Source organism: Sesamum indicum, linkage group LG8 (genome assembly GCF_026168435.1).
Source record: "Sesamum indicum cultivar Baizhima isolate 11 linkage group LG8, ASM2616843v1, whole genome shotgun sequence".
Taxonomy (NCBI): domain Eukaryota; kingdom Viridiplantae; phylum Streptophyta; class Magnoliopsida; order Lamiales; family Pedaliaceae; genus Sesamum; species Sesamum indicum.
This window is the reverse complement of record NC_142664.1, coordinates 29,432,481-29,452,792: the sequence shown is the minus strand read 5'-3', so window position 1 is coordinate 29,452,792 and position 20,312 is coordinate 29,432,481. Positions and strand designations below refer to the sequence as shown.

Below are 20,312 nucleotides of genomic sequence, written 5' to 3'. Positions count from 1 at the left end.
AGAAAATTATTTAACTAATGATCAAGTGTTGAAATGAGAGAAAAATAGAGGATAAAATTTAAAATGCCTATCTGTTAATATTTGTTAACTCAATTGGTAAGGACGAATCATTTTTAATAAAATGATTATTGGTTTGATCTGCTCTGACGAAATGCTGAGTGATAATTTGTATGCAATTGTGATTATCAGGACATGTTTTGATTGTAATGGTAATTGCACGTTTATTTTTGCATTCATGGTCATTAATAAAGAAAAATATCTTTTTTTTTTGGGATAGTTTTGCTCCCCTCTCTTGAAATTTGGTGTAATTACACGTAAATTTATTATGATTTAAAAAAATATATCTAGCACTCTTGAAGTTTGATTCCATCTAATAAATAAGTTCATCCGCTAGTCAAAGTTCACCGAATTTATTGATATTACTGAGGTGCCGTTATGGTATTAATGATGAATTATTGGTGTCAATATGTCATATATTAAATGTAGATTCTACTTAATCTTAATTGCTTCCTTTTAGAGGGGCATTTGTGCAATTAAGGCAAATAAAGAAGAAGTTTGTTTGACATTGACAATCCTATCCTTCCCACTCGCCGACCCGCTCCCCTGTTCTCAGTTCTGATACTCTGTTGCCCTAATTTCTGTGAACAAACAAAAATTTGATGCGAGTGTTTCAGTCTGCCTTTGCGGGATCTGCGCTTTTCTTGAAGTATATATAAAGTGTGTGTCGAGTTGTTTGTGAGGAAGAAAGAAGGATGAGTCGGAGCTTAGGGATTCCGGTAAAGCTGCTGCACGAGGCGTCGGGACACATCGTGACGGTGGAGCTGAAGAGCGGGGAACTGTATCGGGGAAGTATGGTCGAGTGCGAGGATAATTGGAATTGCCAGTTGGAGAACATCACTTATACCGCTAAGGTACTCTAATTGTTGAATTTGCTTTCTTAGCAGTAGTGTGTTACTTGTTGAAAACTTTCGGGTTTTCATTTTCTATTTTTCTGCCGTGTAATAATGGTAATTGTTATGTGCTTTTTTTAAAACCCTAGTAGATGTTAAACCCTAGGAAGAAGCTGTAGCGTGGCAATTATGCAATTAATTGGGATTCTTTCTCTTTTCTTTTAGTTCTTTGTTGTTGGCACCACCGCTGTGGTATGCTATTTGTTGAACCTTTAAAACCTGAGGAAGAAAATTTGAAGTAGCAAATTTACACTTTAATCCTCTTTTTTTTATGTGTAATTATAGTTGAGTACGGAAGTAGGTTTATATAAAGGTTTGTACCAAAGAATTGATGAATGATTCTTTGTTGCTCCAAAGACGAACATGGATAGAGTTATTAGTATTGTCATTATTTGAAGGGACCTACAGTAATATATGGCGAAAACAAGTCGTAGCTCGTTAATACTAAGATATGCAGATGCTACGTTTATGGTGTATATGACCGTGTGTAACAATTTTTGTGCTTGTTTTAGTGACCACATTGTTCACCTGTATTTTGAATTGGTGTTGGTCAACTATATTACAGGACGGAAAGGTCTCACAACTCGAGCATGTTTTCATTAGAGGCAGCAAAGTCAGGTGTATGCTCATTTTCTTATTTTGGGCTGTGTGGTTGCATAAACTTATTTGGATGTTACTGATGCTGGTTGCATAACTTATTTGGATGTTACTGATGCTGAATTTTACCAGGTTCATGGTAATTCCAGATATGCTTAAAAATGCTCCCATGTTTAAGCGTTTGGAAGCTAGAATTAAGGTACCATTCTGTTGCGCCTAAGTTCATTTCGTCTTTTCTGTTGGTATAGGGATTGCCTTTCTGTGACTTCCAGAACCGATCATTGAACACATTATACTATCTAGAAATTTTTTATTCTGTCGTGTGATGATAAGTGGTGAAAGATCAAATTTGTTTGACCAGAAATGTTGCTGATATATCTCAGAGATGCTAACTTTTCCGTATATGGCAGAAGCCTACAAATCAGAATGGAAGATCTGAACTTTTTTCAACAGTCCCCCCCCCCCCCCCCCAAAAAAAAAAATTGCATAACCTCCCTGTGTTTTTGGTAAAATAGCAAGAAATTCCCCTTTGTTAATTTTATAGGCAAAAAAGCCTGTGTTTTTGGTGAAATAGTGAGAAATTCCCCTTTGTTAATTTTATAGGCGAAAAACCCCGTGTTTTGTGCTTATCACCATTTAATTTTGGACTTTTAGGGCAAGGGTTCATCACTTGGAGTAGGACGTGGACGTGCTGTTGCAATGCGAGCCAGAGTAAGTTCTTTCTTTGATGGTGGTTAATAATATAATGTGTGAACAATATTCTATGTTTGATATTGGTGAGAATGTTTAATTGTCCAACAACAGTAATAAGTAGTGTTTTCCCTGTTTTATGAGAAGTCAGTGCCGTAAAAATCTTTTCTCTATGTGCTTTTACCTGAAGTTGTTGAGTGTCGAAACTTGTTTCTGTTTATAAGAATGTGAGTGGTATGCGGGGAATTAAAAAACCGTTAACTCAATAAGGGAGTTTTTCAATAGTTTTCATTTTGATTATCGATCAACCTGACTCTTGAATTTCTCAATGGTAGGCGCAGGCTGCTGGTCGTGGAGCTGCACCTGGTAGGGGTGTTGTGCCACCTCTAAGGAGGTGATCTTATCCCGTTATTGGCATTACAGCACTCTTGTGAAGTGGCCACATCCACTTTTGCCATCCATAGTTGATCCTTGGTCTTGTTCCCTGTGTTCCCAGCTCTCGTAATGCTTTTCGTTTCTGAATGAGAACTTGCAATGAGTTCAGATGAAAAGTGGCTGGTTTTCTAATGGCTGTTACCGGAGTTTGTAGTAATGTTTTGAACAGGTGGCAATTGAGCCATAAAATTTGAAATCACTCTATATTTGTCCAATCTTCATTCCCACTTGCATCGATTAAAGTTTTCAGTAAATGCAGCAGAGTGAACCTGCTCTCCCTTGCTGTTAAGACTATGAAATGAGCCTGCAACCTAGATCCGTATTTTGTGTGTTTGTTTAATGCTACTAATTTGTTGTTTGTTTCTGCATAATGTAGTATTTTAAAACAATTTTCTCATGTAATGTACACTAAAAAGAAAATGAAGAAATGTGATCCATCAGTTATATAATTGACCATTCTTCGATGGAAATATTCTACTGCTAAAAATCATCAGAAGGACAATGGTATTCAATTTTCCGTTCATTTACTGAACTGAAAGTCAAAAACTCTCTTTCTTCAGGTTAAAAAATGAGGAAGATTGACAAATACAGTCTAATTGACTGAAAAGGGTACACTTCAGATACTCCAAATAGAATCCATATGGAGGCAAGAGACTGGAAAGAAGGGAAGATAGAAAGAAGCTTACAAACACTAAAACATGTAACATGTAGTCATTGCTAGAGATCGAATATCTTCTACAACCCAAAAGGCACTATCAAGAGTTCAGCATCATCCAGACAGAACAGACGGAACTTTCTCAAAGTTTCTCATGATGAATATCTCTGACACTGGAGCATGCAGAGCACAAGTACGATATAACACGATAGTCCAACTATCACCATGTGACCAAATAGAATATTCAAGGTTGATCACTGCATTTCATCTTCAGGTAAATCTTCACCTAGACCACGCTGTGCAATTCTGTAATACAGAATCCCCATTGTTGCCATGCAGGCCCTGCACAGAAAGAGAGTGTATTGAAGAAAACTAGTTGTCATAATTAACAGAAGAGGCCAATCAAAAAAGTCCGCAACAGTTTCATTCTTCTGCCAACTTTGAGTTTGACAAGATCTTTTCCTGTTAAGAAATAATCAGCTGCTTCTGCTTTTTATGTGGTTCTGCTAATAAAAGCGCATGGATAAAAAAAAATAGCTCGAAAACCAACTCTGTTCTCATTAGCATCTTTACAAATCTAACATCTGTGAGGAAGCTTTTATTAAGGAAAAGACTCTCTTACATGATAGCTATGACTAAGAGGAGCTTTCTTGGATCCATTCTTGAAGACTTGTGGTGTCTTACACGACCTTCTGAAGCATCATCTGCATGCGATGTCTCTTTCCTTGGCGGCGCGGTCACTGGTAGTGTTGGCAATGCACTTGACCAGAAAGGCAACAATGACCTAAGGAGCTTGTGCCGAAAAGTACCTGTAACTTGAGACTATTTCAGATATAAACGATCATGAAGTAGCACCAGCAAACAAAAATTGGCACCCATGTTGTTAATATATATGTTTTTGTATATACAATCCAAAAAAAAAATTTGCTGGATGGAGGCTAAAAGTAGTACAGAAAATAGAGATCAAAGGCAATGTTCAAGCTTGGTACTTCATGCAGAAAACAGGGACTGTCAAATGCAGGTTAAGAGTCCTCATGCAGGCGGTCATGTGTGGGCATTGAATTGGGAATGTTCATTGGAACAATATGGGATCATAATTCACATCCAACAGGCATTGGAGGCAAGAAAAAGTTATAACAGAATTAACATGCCTCCCAGATAGTGGCACCAGAAAGAAATTGTGCGCTTCTCTGATGCTTCCAGTTTGGCAAAGTGAACATTGGCAAGGAGTTTGCATCTCAAGAAAATCAACTTTATGAACTTATTTAATAGGGATGTAAGGATTTGCTCACCTCTTCGCGAGTACTTCTTCCTGTTCGCATCTTCATCATCAGCATAATATGACATCTCAGAGTTCTGCCTTTCAACTTGTTGTGTACTCTTTCGCGTGGTTGCACCAGGCTGGGCAACACAAGGGTTTTAAGAAACCATTGAGAGAGTACACAGAAATAAACCGCATTGATGCAGAAGCAAATCTTTAACGGAAAGTAAAACATAAGATTTCTTACACCGGTAGGACTTGTGCTTCTCATGAAACTGGGTTCATGATTGGGTAAAGATGATGTTGCTAAGCTAGGTCCATCAATCTCCACTATATCCAAACTTGCAGGTCTTGCAGAGCCAGTTGCAATAGAGGCTGCATCCTTTCCGACAGAGGGGTGCATCAGTGGTTCTGAGGCAAATGCAGGTGGAGGATTTCGGGACTCCGTTCCAAATGAAACTGGATGGTTTCCGAACAGGTTCTTCTCTAAACCAGTCTGCAAAAACAGTTAAGATCACCCAAAACAAGATGAGACAAAAAAAGTCCATGCGAAAATGGAACTCCCGCAAAGCCCCTAGTAGATGTGTTACCGCAGCAACAACCCAATTTCCAGGCTGGAAAATAAAACCAAGTAGGAAAAACAGATAAATGAAAGAAAAAGGGCTGCAGATGACAACATGCTGGAAGAAAAACATCCATCAATCACATATATACAAAACAGAGCGAGAATTTCAGTCTGCATGAACATTGTCTAAGACAAGGTGGTGTCCAAAGAAAATTTGCAACTTAATGCTCGGCAACATGACGTGGGAGCGTCCATAAGTGGCAAAACAGCACAGCACCTTAGCACAGCTAGTAATGATTGGTCGATTGGAGTCAACAACATAGACATGCAAGCAATTTTAATCAAATGACAAGTAAATTAACTTGTTATCCTCATATGCCCAGGGCCAAATCCACTCCTCAAAAATCATTCTTTCCATCTCAAGCACTAAGGAAAATGATTTTTTACTAAGAAACTATGAGTCTTAGCAGTTGTATTGTACCAAAATTACTATGAAGTGCTCTTCGGACGCCTATAGCAGCAAATAAGAAATTACCTGCATTATTGCCTCTTTCAGCTTTGAGTGAAGACGTGATCCTGAATCTTTAGTACTTTCTGGAGGCCATATCTGCAACAAGTCAACAAGATCTTATGAATTAAAACATGCACCATCAAACAAGCTAAGATGTTGATGTATGATCAGAGCATTCATGAAAGCTTCAATCGCAGGGTAGGTATGCAAATGCAGAGCTAAATTACTTGTCAAAAGTAACTAGAATTCTACAATTATTTTCAGTTTATTGATTTCTTTTATCAGTACATGTTCTACAATGCAACCAATTTCTGAACTCAAGCTTGAGACATCCGGTACTTAAATAGCGGTAATATTTACAGCCTTCATCTGCTATACCATGATTATAAAGTACAACTATCTCAGTTGTAATAGGTTAAGCACGAAAAGCAGACTCCTATCTCAGTCAAAATTCTTAAGCAAACATTATTTCTGAGCATTACAAAGCTTAAACCTCTTCTAAAAGATTGCAAAGATTCCTTTTAGCAAGTCCTGGTTGGCAAGGGTGTGAGAAATTCGGTATTACAATTATCTTAACAACCTTGGTAAATTACCAACTAAATGTAAGAAGTAAGACGAAGACTTGAGGTTTAGATCAATCATTTAAAATTGATAAAAGAATGCGAAATGCAGATTATATGGGAGCAGAACATACTGAGGTTGAACAGGTTGGACAGACGTATCCAGCGGGAGCAGTGTGCTGGGGAAAACTTTTAATGTATGACACTAAGCAACTGGTATGTATAACATCTGCAAAATGAAATCATGAGTAAGCAGACTAGACACAATCTAGAGTTCCAAAGTTAACTTGAAGAAAAGAAAACAAAATTGGACGATGCATGGGCAGTAGTACATACGCAAACAACCCAATCTTGTAGTTTGCGGGTCTGTTCCCTCTTCAAGTACAGCTTGACAATGGCAGCATTTAGGAGGCCAATCATACTCCCCATCAATTACCCACTCGGAGTATGTTCGCACCTAAAAATTTCAGTAATATCTCTTTTTGAATATTTACAGATCATGCGCCTAAGCAATGGAGGAACGAAGCATAAATAACCATACCACACAAATTTGGTGCTCTGGGAAGCATATACATTCTCCACAAACGGGCACCTTGTGGACAAAGCAATACAACTTGGTCGCCTAAAACCCAAAACCGTACAGGAGTTCATTAGCCATCAGTCGCGTTACATAACAGTGCAATATTATCTTAAAAGTCGCATCACGAATCAAAACACTGAATTTCACCGCAACCAAAGCGCCAAAAAAAAAAGAAAGAATCAACGGCCTACCACTGGAACATTACGAAATAAAGCCTAATTCGAAGTAATTCCGCTCAAAAAAATCGGGCAGTGCTCATAAATCCACGTCGACAATTAACTAAACTTAAAAAAAATTAAAAAAAAAAAAAAAAAACTCTGTAACGAATTCCAAGCTCGATCTGATCCCAAAGTAAAGCATCGAACGTCACATTCCAATCGGAATAAACCAGTTACTTAAAATCCGTAAAACACAATCAGCAACACAAATTTCGCATCGATGCGCATGTAGACTCATGCAGTACCTTGCGGCATTTACAGACCACCATCGCATTAGCCGGATTGAGAGCTACGGTACAGCCGTTTCGAGATCGGGATTTCCAAGGAAAAATTAAGAAGCGCCTGATTTGGGGGAAAATCAATTCATAGGGTTTAAGCTGAGTTTTGGAGAGAATTATTGAATGATTGAAAAACGTAGTGACAGTAATAATAATCGAATTTAGAGCATCAGATTTATGTGTAATTATCAGTTATTTCTTTCTCTACTTTTCTTTCCTTGGGTGGATGTATGTGTGTATGTATCGGTTTCAACTTGTGCAGGAGATGGAATTCCCTGTGGATGGTACCACCGGACGAGTACTGTGCCTGCTGTCTCCTTAACTTGGAAGTTTGACTTCAGTGCATTTCTCCAGATTGGGCCCAATTTGGGTCCTTTAATGGGCTGTTTCTGTCCAATAGGGGAAATCGTTTTGACTGAATTTAGGCCCAATTTCTCATGCCTAGCACTAGCACCAGTCCACAACACCCCTCACCTCACCCTCTCTAAATATTTATACTACTAACTAATTTGTGTCGCATCATACTTTATAATACTAGCTGCCATGATATTCCGTTCGTATATATTATAATAAATAATATTTTATATTTAAAATATATATATAAATCGACATATTATATATTTTTTTTAAAAAATCAACTTAAGAATATTATTAAGAAAATAATAAAATTGAAGTTAGATGTGATCATCGTCATTTGTTGTGAGAGTATAAATTATATATACAAAATTTATAATATTATTTTTTAAAATAATATATTTATAGAGTATTTATTATTATTTATGAAATATATACAGAATTATAAAATTGCAATGATGTGTCTGTTAAGCAAACAGATGATGTTGTTGTACTATTTTGAATTTGAATTTGAATCTCCAATTCCAGTTGGCGAATAGTGCCACTCCTCTCCTCCTCCCTCTCTGTCTGCTGTTCCCCAAACATCATCACTCTTTCAAACTTCTCAACTTTCCTTCTCTTGATCCACAAAACTCACTGACGGTGATCATGACTGTGGCCCCACCATCATCCACCGGCCGCGAGCTGTCGGACCCTCCCACCGATGGCGTCTCCAACATTCGTTTCTCCAACCATAGTGACCACCTCCTCGTTTCTTCATGGGACAAGGTATTCATCACGCTTTACGCTCTGTATGTATCTTTTCACTGCCAAGTTTCGATTTTGAGTTGTGATTCTTTGCTTTTTTTCTTTCTGTTGTTTGTTAGAGTGTTCGACTGTACGATGCGAGCGCCGATGTGCTGAGGGGAAAATTTATGCACGGAGGTGCCGTGCTTGATTGTTGCTTCCACGATGATGCCTCAGGGTTTACTGCTTCTCTCGATCACACTGTTAGAAGGTAATTTCCATTTCTTTGATCCAAGACTTCACCTTTGCAGGGGTTAATTGGAAAAATTATGGCGTGATGTTAAGTTAAGGGATCACGGTGAATAGCTTTTAAGTTCACAGTAATTGCGTGCCGTTTTGTATTTCCGAGATAATTTTCCGGTCTTAATTAATGTCTGTCTGTGCTGATTTTGGTGGTTGATGTGATTATCACATCGGTAGATGGCAATTTTGCGCTTAAATCCATATGAGGAAATTGTTTCCCTTTTTTTTTATGATAATTATATGTCTGCGCTTGTTGATATTGTATTTCTATTAAATATGTAACTTGGTCATGCTTATGGCAATGAGGGTTTTTGTTCTCCAGACTAGTGTTCAACTACAACAAAGAAGATACTTTGGGGAGGCATGATGCTCCTGTTCGTTGTATTGAATACTCGTGTACAACTGGTGGGTGTTCCATTCCAAATCAATGGCTTTTTATAATCTCTGTGAACCTCATGTGGTGCAATCCCGATTTGAAAGTAGTGTAGCATAGAAGTTTCAAGAGGATTAAGAAATGTGGCAGGCATCTGAAGCACTCGTTTTTCTTGACTTATGCGTACTATACCTCTAGCCTTACTTGCATGTTTTAATGTCGTTTCTGGTCTTTTGTTATAAATTACAGCATATTCTTGAAGTTCTTCTGATTGCCAACTTAGCTTCTTTGTTGAGCACTAGTTACAGAATACTCTCAGTGATGTAGTAGTAACTTATTCTATAAAAAGGAATGAGCTGCAGTGTTTCATTCAAATTGGTTTTTGCATATGTGATCCTGTACCACATTTATGGGGATATTTTCTGTTCTATTGCTGAAAATCTGCTTTACATTATTTTAGGCCAAGTTATTACCGGTAGTTGGGACAAAACTTTGAAGTGTTGGGATCCCAGAGGTGCAAGTGGTCAGGAACGTTCTCTTGTTGGAACATATACTCAGCCTGAGCGTGTTTATTCAATGTCTCTTGTTGGCAATCGGTTGGTGGTTGCAACTGCTGGAAGACATGTTAATGTATATGATCTACGAAACATGTCTCAACCTGAACAGCGAAGGGAATCTTCTTTGAAGTATCAAACAAGATGTGTTCGATGTTATCCTAATGGGACAGGTGCTGCTTTCTCATCTTACTATCTATTTCAGGGGGACAGCCTAGTGTAAACTTCCTCTACCTGCTCTTAGACTTTTTGTCTGACATATTTTATTAGGGTTAACACTAGAGTGCATAGAGGATTATTTGTTTGGTTTCAACGAGCAATTTTAACCAGCGAATAATCAATTTTATGAATTACATTTCTCATTAATATACTTTGCTTTCTCTTTACAACTGTGATTTGCAGGTTATGCTCTAAGTTCAGTGGAAGGTAGGGTCGCAATGGAGTTCTTCGATCTCTCTGAGGCTGGTCAATCAAAAAAGTATGTATTAACCTTGTAACATGCTGAGCCGATGTAGATGTAGTAACTCGTGATCTGCTTATCCCTGTATCAGGATGCTTATAAATCTGTGACAAATTAACTTTATGGTTGACATTTTTCTTGATCTGTCTATTGCTGTTCACTTATCCACTAATAGTTATGGGATTGCATGTGAGAACTGTTATTAATGAAGAAATAATGACAATCATCTGCTTCAAATTTTGCTGCAAGACAATTCTGGCACTGATCTCTCGCAATATATTTTGTCCTGAGAGCTATTCCCCGAGTATATTTCATTTTTATCACACAAACAACAAAAGTCGAGGATTCATGCTGCAATTTATGTGAATTAACAATTTCTTAAAAACTATTAGTTCACTTGTTAACCATTTCCTCCTGTTAATGGTTATATGAAGGTATGCGTTCAAATGTCACCGGAAAACAGAAGCAGGGAAGGATATTGTCTACCCTGTGAATGCCATTGCATTTCACCCTATGTAAGTCATCCTATACTATTTGATCTTTTCATCCTGGATCTCTGGATCTAAGATATAAAAGAAGGTGAGATATTTTAAATTGAAGAGTAAAATATTGAACCACCTTTCTCTATGTAACAATGAATGCGAGAACAAGGAGAAACCCCTCTATGTGAGATTTAATTTCTCTTGGCTTGCAAAAAAGATAGAGTAGAAAGCAAATAATGGGATGATAGGTAATTTGGAAAAGGTGGAAAGAAGAACACAATAAGGTTCAGTATCCATTGAGGTGTTGTTGAGAGTTCATGCATTTGCTATAGAATTAGAAGTTTTGAAGCATTATTGAATCAGCATGCACATTGAGAATCCCCATGAAGTGGTTGAAGCATTGAATTAATTCTGGAGATCACAAGAGTTTGGTTTAAGCTATGTAATCACATCAATTGTGAATTTGAGATTATTGGCAACAGCTGGATTATTCTTCTTCTGCTAAGGATGGTATAACCTCTTATCATTGTTTATTAAAATTCTGCATGTAGCTATGGTACTTTTGCTACTGGAGGTTGTGATGGTTATGTTAATGTCTGGGATGGGGACAACAAGAAGAGGTTGTATCAGGTAAAGATACACTTGGAATCAGTTTGATTTCTTGTATCTTGCTACTATGTTATTCTGAATTTTTCTGCCCCATTGTGCTGCAACTTGGTCAATATGAAGTACCCGAAGTACACAACAAGTATTGCAGCTTTGTCATTCAGCAGAGACGGCAGACTGTTGGCTGTTGCATCTAGTTATACATATGAAGATGGAGATAAACCGTAATGATCTCATGATCTTTGAACCTGTCTCTCACACACATAAACATGGCACCCGCACCCACACCCACACAAGCATATTCCTCTCTTGATTTTTTGATCTTTTACACTCTGCTGTTCGTGCAGCCATGCGGTAGATGCCATATTTGTCCGCAGCGTGAATGAAGTTGAAGTCAAGCCAAAGCCAAAAGCTCTACCAAATCTTGCTGCATGAAGGAATCTATTTGTATACTAAGCTAGTTTTGTAGTAATATTTCTGAAAAGCAGTGTTTTCCTTGACAATATATAATTGCAAACTGCTGATTGACTTATGATCATTTTCTCGCTGATAAATCTGAGTGGATACTTACAAAATCTAAAGCTCTTCTATTAATAAAATAAACAAATGAGTTTGAGGAGTTGGCAAACTTATCATAAACATAAGTGGCAAAGAACTATTAATAAAGCTTTCTATTAATAAAATCATAAAATCTAATTACTTATCTGATCGTTTATGTTTCAAATATTCTTACGTGCAATTACACGATAAAGATAAGTGGTAAAGCACTATTTCTCTATTTAACCATGTACAAAGTACTTTTTAAGTGCTGAACAAGTTCAGCGACATCTTAACCAAAAGGTGAACGAGTTTTTTGCATTCAACTACAGAAAAATATCCAAATCACATAGGCGACTCTAGTTTGTTGATCATGGTGGAACAATACGGATTAGACCATCTTCTCCCTGAGTGTCTGAGACTATTTTAGGCTTTCTGGTTACCTAAAACCGGAGGGAGCTGCCTGTGGACCAGCTCCAGCTGCTCTTCTCATTGCTTTTGATTGTGCAAGCAATTGTTCATAGTTCTGATGAGGGAGATTTAAGTTAGAATACACAAAGAGATGCCACTTGAGAAATTGAAAATGTAAAAGTTGTAAAACATGATACCCGTTTCTCAAATGCTGCATCTTCAGGGGCAATGATCTTGTCAGCAATGCCATAGTCAATGGCCTCCTGTGCTTGGAAATACTTTGGACGTTGGATATCCTTCTCAATCTCTTCCTTTGGCTTGCCAATCCCTTTGGCCAAGAGCTCGAGGTAGTATTCTGTGTTTGCATCTAGTTCTTTGGCCTGAGGCAGTGTAAAAACATGGCATATAGACCATGTAAGTACTCTAACACTTATATGCACACACAACTGACACAACCAGCTAACGGGCGCACGCGCACAACATGAGAGAGAGAGAGAGAGAGAGAGAGAGACCTTAATCCACATATCTATGACAGATCCACTTGATCTGTTGACTTTTGGAAGATACAACTTTGCTGCAGCATACAGAAAGAACCAATAAAAAGCCACAATAAGAAGAAACTGGACATAGATTTCTCATTGATACCCTATTCACAAAAAAATATCTGAGAAAATCTTAGAGGTTTGAATAATCTCACCTGACAACAAAAAACAGATACTATATTAGTTCAAGTATCAAGTGAAGTTAGTCTTTCCAAGTTTAGAGCCCCATACAACAGTGATTCTTTCAACTGAAGGTTTTTTCTCCCTAAAGCAAAAACAGAATCATGTAATGTTCTTCAAAGTAACATACTTGAAAAGGCATTTCAGGCAGGGACCTCCCAACACAAACCAAGTTGTATGATAACTTCTCAATTCTCCCTCATTATCGAAGAGGATGAAAGATCTCAAAATAGAAATTTTTAGAGATCAATACGTAAACCACCAAGCCAAAGAAGAATGGGTTTGTGTGACCTAATAGACAAAGTCTCTTTCACATAAACCGTGCTTCTAAGAGATCCATTTATTAACACCCTTTGTCTAAGCTGCAAGCAATTATATTGAGAATTGCATTTCAAATATTTGAACAGAGAGCTTGCTAGCCACAAGAATTAGATCTTACTGGATGAGTTTGGTTGTAATGCACGATATCCTTTTGCTCCAACAGACAGAAGCATTGCCGCTTGACCAAATGCCATGCCACAATTTACAGTATAGACATCGGATTTGCAGTACTATGGACCAGAGAAAAGAGTTGCACCATTAAATGGTCAAAAAAAACAAAAATAATCAATGATGGCAAAGAAAAGGAATATGGATAAGGAATTTTAGAAGTTCCCAAACTTTATTTGCTTCTCACTTTCCATCATCTCATATATTTGATAAGTCAATATCAGTAATCAGGTGCTTACTGCCATGGCGTCAGCTATTGCATATGCCTCAGTTTCAGACCCAACAGTCTCCATCTGCTCATTCTACGCAGAAATAAAGAGACAACAGAAAGCATTGATAGTTCAGCCAAAGTTTAATGACAAAAACAATCAGGATAAATATGTATACTGGTTCTAACCAAATGCAAGTAGCATACAAGAGATATATATAAGACAAAGTGTGAGCAAACGAAAATAAAGTGTAAGAGGTTTAGCAGACATAAGTTAGTCAGAGAGAGAAAAAGATAAAACTGTTAACAGAAAATAAAACTATAATTTATGAGATCATTACCTGGGTGCCGGGCGAATTGATGTATAGATATATTGGCTTCGTTGGGCTGTCGTAGTCTAGCCACATAAATTGGGCAATAATAAGTTCTGTCACTGCAGGTACAATCTACAACAAGTGGCAGAATAAAAACATGGTGAATGCAAAAACAGAAACATTTAAGAAGCATCGGTTTAACTTCAAGGTGAAACGTAGAGAAAAATGCAGTACCGGCATGCCCAGAAAGACAATTCGAGCATCTAAAAGTAAAGATGGCAAATCAGGAGGAGCAGTTCTGGGCCTTCCAAATCCCCTACCACCCCCACGGTACATGCTGATGCTCATGCTGTACTTTGAGGGCCCTCTTTCATTCATGCCCGATAAACTCCACATTCCACCATTGTTCAAGTAATTGCAAGCTGATGAAATGCTATCCTGAAAAAGAACAATAGCCAAAGATCCTTCAGAAAACAAAAGATTCTCTGCTGGAAAGAACTGGAGTTCTCTTAATGCGAATAAAGTGCCAAGAAATAACTAATTGACTATTTTCCCAGTCCACAATTATCCTCTTCATCCTTAACTAAGCAGCCCAGCACGAGGGAAGATGCCAAAAGGGAATGGAACGTTAAGTTTTATCCACTTCCATACAGCAACTTAAGCAAACCGCAGAGTTGAGGTTTGGGAATGATGAATCATGAATGTGCTGAAAAGAGGTTGACCTCTGTGACTTTTTCTGCCTGTCTGCGAACGGGATTATCTTCTGTCATGAACATATCCATCTGTGAAGGGGTAAGGCCATAAACATACTGCGGTGTATTTTTGTAATTGTCCATCACTACAAAACAGATGGTAGATTGTCACATTCTAAGTAACCCACCAGATATAAGATGAAAGATAAACGGTAACCACTGACCCCAATTGCACGCACGCAAACTGTTTCTACCAAGACAGCATTTTTCAAACTAATCCATCAGTGAACAGAAATGTCTATAAATCAAGGTGCAGAGGCTCCATTGCTCTTGATGAAAGATTCTAAACATATTAGCAGCAATTTGTAATTTAGGCAAACACTTACCGCCCACAGAAACAACAGTATCTAGCATTGCTGGAGTTCAATTAAAGTCCCTATTATTTATTAAGATAACATGGACCACAACAAAATACTTGATCAGATTAACACTAAATTTCTATGGAGGCTAATTTTTACAACATCCTTTAGATGTATTCCTTGCTCCTGTTCGCTTTATTTTCCTTTACAACATCAATCCTGCTCTATTGCCCAGAGTTTTTTTAAATAACTCAGCAATCTTTTCCAAGTTAATCAAAACCTTTCCACAGACAAGTCAGCAAACTCCAAGAAATTGAAACCAACAAATTCTGAAGAACAACATTACATACATACAATTCCAAACCCAACAACAAAAACAATTAACCAGAAATGAAATCTTGTCGAAAGAAGGTTGAGGCAGCGACAATACTCACATCCATCCTTGAGATTTTCTTCTCGAAATTGTTTGGGTATATGGTCAAGCGACTTCCGAGCAACTGGAGCCTTGAACCCCCATCTTCGAACAACGGTTTTCCTGGGCTTAGCTGCAAATACAAGCTTTCGATTGTGCAGAAAAGCAGCAGCACCGCTGCTCAGTTCCCGATTCTCAGCGACAGTGGATGAGATAGGCGAGAGTAACAGAGAAGACGAAGCCATGGGCAGCAAGCTCCAAAAATCAAGACAAAATTGTTTTCCTTCTTGAGGTGAAGTAAAAGAGTAATACAAATTGCAGAGAGAGAGAGAGACGGGTGAGGCTGAGCTTCACCGATGATTTTTTTCTCCTTAATGGGCTACATAATCCCAGCCCATTTCATTTGGGCTCAACTTTAAATTTTCATAGCCCAATTCTATGAGAAGTGGGCCGAACTTCGTCCCAGTTTCTTATGAAGTTTTTCCAAATTTAATTTTAGCACAACTAATTTTTATACACTGATATGAAAGAAGTGATTTGTGGCTGCCCCCAAACTTGAATTCGTAGCTGTTGCAAAATCATGATTTTATGGTTTACTCATATGTTGAACGATTAGATCCATTTATTAGATAAAAATAAACATCAGTAGTATTAGATGTAATAATCACAAAGAGTTTACGTGTAATTATACCAAATCTCATAGAAGGGCAATATTATTATGCCTTAGAAAATTCATAATAGGACTATCTATCATAAAGAATGATGCCCGCTCTAAAATTGTTGGATTCCTCTCGTAAAATAATCATTTCAACCATTATATAATTAAAAAATAAAATAAAATAAATCCGACCTGAACGTACTCAACGATAAAAATAAACACTGGCCTAAATGTTTAATAATCATTCAAGGAGCTGGTGATGCCGACCATATGGGTTGATGGCATACAAATTATAAATCCTCGAATCACATGTAACCACGTCATCACATGTCAAAACCACATAAACGACATCGAACTTTTCCTCAAATTTTCAGTAAAGAATGAAAAACAAAAACAGACTAATGCTACCGAATTACACTCTGGATAACACTGCCCTTCACCAGATGACCAAATTCATGCATCTATCCACCTTAACTTTCTTTCCATCCTCAACTGTACAATCACAGGTCATTAGAGAGACCAAACCACATTGCCTCTTACCTTAATTAATATACATATGATAGCCAATGGCTAGAAATTAAGGTCATGTTTATGGGTGCCTAACTCTGTGTGTGTGTGTGTGTGTTTGATATATAAGCAGAAAGAAGTGTGTGGAAAGAGGCTAATGACGTGCAGGCGTAAGTCATTAACAAGATACGTGTTGAGCTCATGCCTTATGTCCCAGATTTTGGTACCTCGCTTCACACACTTGATGATCTATTTTTCTCAATTTCTTACTTAAATTAAATTTGATCGAATTAAATTAATTATATAAAAATATATCACACATAATTTTTTTTAATTGTATAATAATTTTATTATATATATTATATAATTGATTCAAATACAATCAAACTCGATTTTTAAATTAAAAATTCTCCTAATAAAAATGGAGTATGATGCATGAGCTGCTACGCTATCCATATCCTAGTCATGCTTCAATCTTCATATTTACCAACTTTTTAAATAGATAAGCTTGAATTAGACGAGCCGAAATTTCTAGGAGTATATGGAAATTTTGAAGAGAACTGTGGGTTGACAACGTTAACCTCGTGAGCTATATATGCACCAGGGTACTTAATGTCATTTATATGTGGTTACATAATAATGTTAATTATATATATATGGAACATTTAAGATATTTCTTTTTTTGATATAAATAATTAATAATAAGGACACACTCAATACGTGTAATATTATGTTATAAATTAAATACATATCTCATAGATAAAACTTGAGTTTGTTCCTAGTAAAATACTTAAAGTGAAATTAGATGATAAATAAAGAAAAGATGGAAAATAGATCATATGAGTAGATGGATAAGTGTGTATGATATTGATAGGTGTTTCCTAATTCTAACACTCTGGTTACTTGTCGTCCTATAAATTGGGATTGGGCAAGTTGCCAAACTCATCTAAAAACCAACACGTGTCCTGTTTACATTTGATGAGCAGCAGCAAGGCATCCACGTCTGCGCCGGAGCCATAAATTTTGCTTGCCTAATTTATGAGTTCAGTTGTGCGCTTCCCTCACTTTCCTTTCCTCGCTGCTGTGAATCAATCATTTATTTCTTTGTCCCATCTGATTTCATATAATCCTTTTCATCTCACTTTTTACCTTATTTTCTTAATATTTCGATATTTAAAAATTAGAAGATATATAATTATTAAAATACGAACGCGCTAACTATATAAAATATATAAGATAAATGCTATAGATATTTTTTAGTTTTAGGTTTAAATATACAAAATAGTTCGTTTATTTTATAAAATTAAAATTATGCTCTTTAATATTATAATTATAAATACAATCTTTGTACAGTTGAAGAATTTTGCAAATTTGGTGTAACAGATATATTACTATTACAAGAAAAAGGATAGGGTGGGGGGTATTTACGGTATTTTCAATGGGAAAAGGGTTCTTTCACGACTGCTATAGAAAAGGCAAGGGGGGACACGTGGTGAATCTGGTGCTTGTTTCGGGAAACTTATAGGTGTCTTTCTAGTTAGCCAACCCATAAAGGAAAATATTTCTTCCAAATCAAAAAGGCGTTAAATGAAGTGTGTTTGTATGTATGTAGTACGGATGACACTCTATCTCCTTACGTATGTTTTTCGATTTGTGATAACTGATGAGGACTAGAGACAGGAGCACAAGTCAAGTGCCAACCCTCTCCATTTTTCTACGCCAATTTAAATGTGAAGTGATGAATAATTATCGATGAAATTAAATTCGTTTTAGTATAGAAATCATATCGTGTTGGGTGATTCGATAGTAAAAGTTTCAGTTCAAAAATATCATTCAACCAAAAGTAAATTTTACTTGCATAATCGAAATATGACATGTGTCCAGATAATTTTTATGAATAGTCTGATTAGTTGATAAAAAAATTAAAATTGACAAAGAGTCTAATTAAATGGAATAGGAAATTTATAATCTTGAAGTATTTTACATAGAGTGGATGATTAATTATAAATATTAGATTACAGTGAGGTATATACAGTAATTAAATATATAGAATTGTATAACAGAATAATTGTTATATCCTTATCGAAAAAATGACATTTTGGTAGGCCCAATCCCTAATGTCGCCAGGTCTCTTACTTAGATGGTTCAAGCCCTCTCAATCCCCCAACCCACTTAATCGACCCGGTCTATTTTATACTTATACCTCATAACCCTAATCTTAATTCATCCGGCTCTTCATTTCTTTCACAACATTTTCTTTGATTTCTCCTCTCATCGATTCTTATAGCCTTGGAAATCCTTTTTCGCCGCCTCTCTCTCCCTCCGTCTTCAATGTTGTACCTCTATAAAAGCCTTCCATAGCTTCTATTTTTTTAAGTAACAGATTAATAAATCCTTTTCTTATTCTCCTTCTTCTGAATCATTCTTTCTAAACCACCCTCAATATAAGAAACCTTTGTGATTTCAAGTGGACCTCTGTGGCTTGGGAATCTGGTTGTTGTTTGGATTTTGAGCAACCATGAGAAATTGCTGGTCTTTGTAGTCGTGGGCTTTTCCTCTACGGATATAGCTTCCTGAGCCTAACCCCCCTTCTTTCTGCTTCTGTAATATTATTGATCTGTAAATATATTCTATATATTGTTTAAGATTTGTTTATATTTTATTTTATACTGATTTGTAAACTTAAGAGTTTTCATAACCCATTTTTTCTTGTAATAGTTGAGTTAGAAATCTAATTCTTTGGACTCACTATCCAAGGGTTTATATCCAACAATCCTCTTCAAATCTAACAAGTTATTGATTCGTTAAATTTCCTGGTCAGTTTCATAGGAATGAAAATTCAACAAGGATTTAAGACTTGAAAATTCTAAGGGAGCGTGTGAGAAGGTCAAATGGACCTGCAGCACTAGGATTGTACTAGTGGGTACACTTGAAAATTAATTAAGTTAGTTGATCATTAAGGAAATATTATTTAAAAAACAAAAGATCAAATAAAATATTTGAAAACTTTACTAAATTAATTTACTCAAAGACAAACATGCTGAAGACGGGAAAACTACTTAAGCAATTAACAGAAAAACTTAGGAAGATGAGTATCAATTAAGTTAAATAACTCGACTACACGTCAATATAAGCATATTAATTTAATTATAGTAACCTTAGTGCACAAGAAAAAATGTAAGCATCGCGTGAAATGGCACAAGAAGCAAAGATTTTTCTAATTAGTATTAATTAAAATGATGAATATATCAGCGTTCATAATTAAAGTAAGTATATATAGCACGTAGTGCATGCACTCCAATGGGATTCTATTACATATGTCTGAAAACCAATTAAGTAATCTGATTGCGAATATCCTATCCCGATATTAGATTTTAATTGGGCATTAATTATGCTGGAACAAAGAGAAAAAAAACAAAATCTGGAATAAAGCAGGTAAAAACAAAAATATTACCGCAATTAAAAAGAAAATCCACTCCATAATATTAATTATTACAGGTGCAGTGGTGGGTGCCTGGTTAAATTCCTTTTATTGGCAGCGTGGTGAAAAATAAAAAAGTATGCGTATATTTGTTTTGACTTAGAATTGTAAGTCGTCATTGCTTTTGTGTAAAGTTGGTGACCACTCACACACACAGACACACACACAGTGAAGGCGGCAGCAGCTAGCAAGAGGTGAATGGTGATGTGTAGCCCTAATCCCACTCAAATTTGACCTCAAACCCATTCCTTTGCCCAAAGACGTGTCTCATCATCGCTCCTTTACTTGTCAGAACTAATAAACTATATATACATACGCTATATCTCTAACTTTTCTTTTTATTAATATATTAATTAATACAATC

General features: G+C 36.5%; 4 protein-coding genes across 4 annotated transcripts; 2 read left to right on the top strand and 2 right to left on the bottom strand.

Annotated features, from left to right (window-relative positions):
* The first annotated feature begins 556 nt into the window (after positions 1-556).
* On the top strand, positions 557-2,887 carry LOC105169377 (small nuclear ribonucleoprotein SmD3b). The gene is made up of 5 exons (XM_011089767.3): positions 557-911; positions 1,516-1,568; positions 1,680-1,746; positions 2,202-2,258; positions 2,573-2,887. The coding sequence occupies exons 1-5, from the start codon at positions 753-755 to the stop codon at positions 2,633-2,635; spliced, it is 399 nt and encodes a 132-aa protein (XP_011088069.1). The 5' UTR covers positions 557-752; the 3' UTR covers positions 2,636-2,887.
* Positions 2,888-3,174: 287 nt separating this feature from the next.
* Positions 3,175-7,538, bottom strand: LOC105169376 (uncharacterized). The gene is made up of 9 exons (XM_011089766.3): positions 7,268-7,538; positions 6,766-6,846; positions 6,561-6,681; positions 6,359-6,453; positions 5,689-5,760; positions 4,836-5,084; positions 4,620-4,728; positions 3,950-4,136; positions 3,175-3,669 (listed from the first exon to the last, which is right to left on the bottom strand). Exons 1-9 carry the CDS (start codon positions 7,289-7,291, stop codon positions 3,582-3,584), a joined length of 1,026 nt encoding a protein of 341 aa, XP_011088068.1. The 5' UTR covers positions 7,292-7,538; the 3' UTR covers positions 3,175-3,581.
* Positions 7,539-8,126: 588 nt separating this feature from the next.
* Positions 8,127-11,690, top strand: LOC105169375 (mitotic checkpoint protein BUB3.1). Its single transcript, XM_011089765.3, has 9 exons — positions 8,127-8,422; positions 8,521-8,651; positions 9,006-9,088; positions 9,517-9,783; positions 10,013-10,088; positions 10,505-10,585; positions 11,104-11,182; positions 11,282-11,382; positions 11,506-11,690. Exons 1-9 carry the CDS (start codon positions 8,303-8,305, stop codon positions 11,591-11,593), a joined length of 1,026 nt encoding a protein of 341 aa, XP_011088067.1. The 5' UTR covers positions 8,127-8,302; the 3' UTR covers positions 11,594-11,690.
* Positions 11,691-11,803: 113 nt separating this feature from the next.
* CLPR1 (CLP protease proteolytic subunit 1) lies at positions 11,804-15,634 on the bottom strand. Its single transcript, XM_011089764.3, has 9 exons — positions 15,325-15,634; positions 14,562-14,677; positions 14,074-14,277; positions 13,867-13,971; positions 13,557-13,619; positions 13,268-13,379; positions 12,619-12,680; positions 12,304-12,486; positions 11,804-12,221 (listed from the first exon to the last, which is right to left on the bottom strand). Exons 1-9 carry the CDS (start codon positions 15,545-15,547, stop codon positions 12,135-12,137), a joined length of 1,155 nt encoding a protein of 384 aa, XP_011088066.1. The 5' UTR covers positions 15,548-15,634; the 3' UTR covers positions 11,804-12,134.
* Positions 15,635-20,312: the final 4,678 nt, after the last annotated feature.